The sequence below is a fragment of the Apteryx rowi genome, unplaced genomic scaffold, assembly GCF_003343035.1.
Source record: "Apteryx rowi isolate R43461 unplaced genomic scaffold, aptRow1 scaffold_20, whole genome shotgun sequence".
NCBI lineage: Eukaryota > Metazoa > Chordata > Aves > Apterygiformes > Apterygidae > Apteryx > Apteryx rowi.
In genome coordinates this window covers 834,557-838,370 of record NW_020448308.1, presented here as the reverse complement: position 1 = coordinate 838,370, position 3,814 = coordinate 834,557, and the positions used below count along the sequence as shown (strand labels likewise).

Here is a 3,814-nt window from a genome sequence, read left to right as displayed (position 1 = left end):
TCCGGCCCCGCCGGGGCTTTTCCCGCCAGCGGGCCGGGCCGAACGCCCGACTTCCCCGAGCGCCGGCGTGACGGCGGGATAAACCCTGCCGGGATAAACCCTGCCGGGATAAACCCTGCCAGGATAAACCCCACTGGGATAAACCCCACCGGGCTGCTCCAAGCCGCTTTCTCAGGGAAACACGCGTTCTGCTTGGGCAGCTTGGAGGAGATGGTTTCGGGAACCTCGATTTGCTGAACGGGAAAACAGCCGCCTGCCGCAGCCGGGATTATCTGGGGATTTCGCTCCATTAATGCACTCCTCTCCGGAGCGCGGGCAAGGCAGAGGCGTCACGGGAGCATCCCTCCGGGTCCTGCAGCCCCCCCCCCGGGGCGAGGAAGGGCCCAGCGCAGCCGGCGTCCCCTCGGCAGCCCGTCGTGCTTCCGTGGGACACTCGGAGCCACATTCCCTTTTTTTTTTTGGCTCGGCGTCATCGAGGGCGCTTCCTGGCACAGGGCCCTGCCGGATGGCAGCTCCGGGGTCAAACTCCCAGGGCCGGGATGGCAGCGGGGGAATTAGCAGCAAAAGTCGCCCTGCCCACGGAGAGCCTAACGGAGCTAGGCAGAGGCTTGGGAGATTATATTCCTCTTCCCAGCTGCTAAACCAAATGCCGGGGCGGTATTTTTGCAGCGCGATCCTTGTTGCAGGCTGCAATGAGAGTAGGCAGGGTAACAACCCACCTCCGGGGAACTGCGGTGATACCCCAGTGCGGGATAAGGGTGCTATGAATATGGATAAGATGTGAATATGGGCGAAGCATAAATATAATGTGACACAGAACAGCTTTCATTGCCCCTGTGCCCTTCACAAACTGCCTACGGAAAAAATAAATTTTGTGTGTGTGTGTGTATATATATATATATATATATATATTTATTAGTAGGGGAGCAGCCTGACATGGGGCATTTGCAGCCACAGCTGCTGGGGCAGCTCCTGCACAGGACTGGGACCAGCGCACGTCCCTCCCCAAAAGTCTTTGCCTGCCGGCGCTGCTGGATGCGGCCTGGATACGGCGCTGACGTGGTGCCAGCACCAGCACCCCTGCGGGACCGTCTCCCGCCCGCTCCAAGCCTTGCATGCAAAGAGTGTCTTGGGAAGGCGTCCCCTGTCCCAGCACCCAGGGTCCACACGCTACGCAGCACCCTGCCACAAGCTGCTCTGGGCACCCAACCCACCCAGGGCAACCAGGCACCCAAAGCACCTGTGGGAATCGGGCACCGAGACTCACCCAGGGCAACCAGGCACCCAAAACACCTGTGGGAACTGGGTGCCCAGAACCACCTGTGGGAACCAGGCACCCAAACCCACCCATGGGAACCAACCACCCAAACCCACCCATGGGAACCGACCACCCAAGCCCACCCGTGGGAACCAGGCACCCAAACCCACCCATGGGAACAGACCACCCGTGGGAACCGGGCACCCAAGCCCACGCGGCGGGAGCGGGGACGGGCTGCCGGCCCCCTCTTGCCATCTCGTGGATGGATGGGGAACGTCAGCAGGGCCTGGAAAGGCTTCGCCCATGTCTGCGTGTGGGAAACCCCCCACATCCCGGGATAGGGCTGGATTTGGAGCAGAGCGAGCCCGGGGCGGCTGAACCGCTGCTGCGCTGGCAGAGAGGAGGTTGCTGCGCAGCGGAGATGGAAAAAGGGGTGGAAGCCCATCCGGCATTTTCCTATCTGTTGCTAAATGGCAGCTGGGGATGAGGGGCATCAGAAAAACACCTTTTCTCCAATCTTTTTAGCATTCATCAGCAAGGCAACAGCTTTTTATTTCCCTCCTGGTCCACAAGGCCTTGCTGTTGGGAGGCAGCGCGGGGCAGAGCACGCGCCGCTCCGCTTCCCGCGGCTTTGCCAGCTTCTTCCCGGGGGGGAGAGGTGGCAGCGCAGGGCGAGAGCGCTGGCGAGGTGGCGGGGCCGTGCCGGGGGCAGGGACGGGCAGCAGCAGCGGCAGCGGCTCGCCCCGCGCCGGGCCGGCGGCACACGCGGGCTGATGCGGAGGCGGCGGGAGGCGGAGAGGTTTGGGTGGGAGCGAAGGGCGGGATGCCAGCGGCTCGCACGCTTCAGGCGCCAGGCACGCGGAAACGGCCCTGGCCGCGCCGCGCCGGCTCCCAGGCGGCATCGCCCCGCCGGGCTCGGCCCCTCTCCTCCGGCCCCGCGTCGGTCCCGCTCCCACGCTGGGCTGGGGGCTGCCGCCAGCCGCGCCAGGGACCCTTCCTTGGAGATGGGGTGCCACGCGCCCGTGCATCCCCTCCGGTCCCGGCGTTGCAAGCGGGGGGGAGGATTCGGCTTTGCGGGGCCGCGAGAGCACCCAAGGGCGGGTGCGGAGAGGGCAGCGCCGGCTCGGAGGGCGCCGGGGCAGAGCCGGTGCTGGGGAGGCGGCAGCGGCGGCGGCTCAGAGCCGGGCGGCCGGCTGGTCGTAGACGTGGTGGGTGTTGTAGCGCTTCACCGTCACCGTGTCCGGCTTGCTGAAGATGACACCGCTGCCGCACGAGTCGGAGCTGGGAAGGGAAGGACGGGTGAGGGCCGGGCTGGCGTCCCGCGGGAGTGTCAGGGCCGAGTGCCAGGCACGGCCGGGCATCGCCACCCTGCTGCAGGGCCCGTGGCGAGCCCCGCTCCCCCGGGGCTCCACAGCCCCTCGCCCGCCCCCCGCGCCTGGGGAGGCCTCCGCGGCGGTGTCGGGGCTGGCACGCACCTCCAGGTGGCCAGCAGGGCCACCAGGCAGGCCAGCAGGATGGCGAAGAGGATGGAGAGCAGGGAGGTGAGGACGATCATGCCGGTGCTGCGCCCGCCAGCCATCACGGGGAGGTTGTCGGCTTGCTGAGCTGGAGGGGAGACCGGAGGGAAGGAAGGGGGGCCGGGGCCGGAGGGGGACCCCCAGCCAGGGAGCACACTGCCTGCATGTGCAATCATGCCGTGCAATCGCACGTGCAACCGCCCATGCGATCCCGCGTGCAATCGCGTGTGCAACCGCCCCGTGCAATCACGCCGTGCGATCGCTCTGTGCAACTGTGCGTGCAATCGCGCCGTGCAGCTGTGCTGCCAGGCGCATGGGGACGGCTGCAGGCCGGGCCAGAGCTGCAGCAGGCTCCAGTCCCGACGCTGAGCCGGGAGGCGCCTGCAGCAAGGCGCCCTGCCTCAGTTTCCCCACTGTTAGCGGGAACGCCGCACGCTGCCCTGCTGCGAAACGGCGCCGGTGCTTAACAAGGAGCGGAGGAGGGTGTCCCACACCCCCCGGACCTGCCCCAGCCAGGCGGCGGGTACCTATTTTCAGGGTGATGGGCTCGGACCACTGCGTCTCGGCCTGGGGTCCGGACTGGTTCCAGGCGACGAACTTCACCCTGGGGGGGAGGAAAGGCTGGGCCGTGCTGCCGGGGGCCCTCGGCGCGAGCACGGCACGCCGGGACGCGGCGGCTCCGTGCACGCTGCATTCGCCCGGCATGGCCGGTGCGACGACGGCACGCAGCCCCCCGCAGCGGTGCGGCCCCCCCCCCTCCCCAGACAGCCCCGCACCCGGCTCACCGGTAGGGCCCGGGGCCCGGGAGGGGGCCGTTGCAGCTGGGCCGCTCGGGGTCGTCGCGGCAGGCGGTTTCGCTGCCGACGCGCAGCACCGTGATGTCCCCGGGGCGAGGGGGGCATGGGTAGTTGGCGAGGGCGGTGCCGAGCGTGGCGTAGGCCGTGTTGCTGGGGAAGGTCTGGAAAGCCAGCTGCGGGGTCCCCGGCGCCGCGCCGGCGTCGAAGCGGTCCGCGGCTGCGGGACGGCGGGTGAGGAGGGG

General features: G+C 68.0%; 1 protein-coding gene across 1 annotated transcript in view; it reads right to left on the bottom strand.

Annotated features, from left to right (window-relative positions):
- Positions 1-2,433: 2,433 nt before the first annotated feature.
- The window catches only part of LOC112964979 (uroplakin-3b-like protein 1), a 2,550-nt gene continuing 1,169 nt past the window's right edge, over positions 2,434-3,814 (bottom strand). The window contains exons 3-6 of the mRNA XM_026063630.1: positions 3,561-3,789; positions 3,303-3,379; positions 2,734-2,863; positions 2,434-2,539 (exon numbers count right to left, since the gene is read on the bottom strand). Coding sequence (XP_025919415.1) covers positions 2,434-2,539; positions 2,734-2,863; positions 3,303-3,379; positions 3,561-3,789 — 542 coding nt within the window. The remainder of the gene's footprint in view (positions 2,540-2,733; positions 2,864-3,302; positions 3,380-3,560; positions 3,790-3,814) is intronic.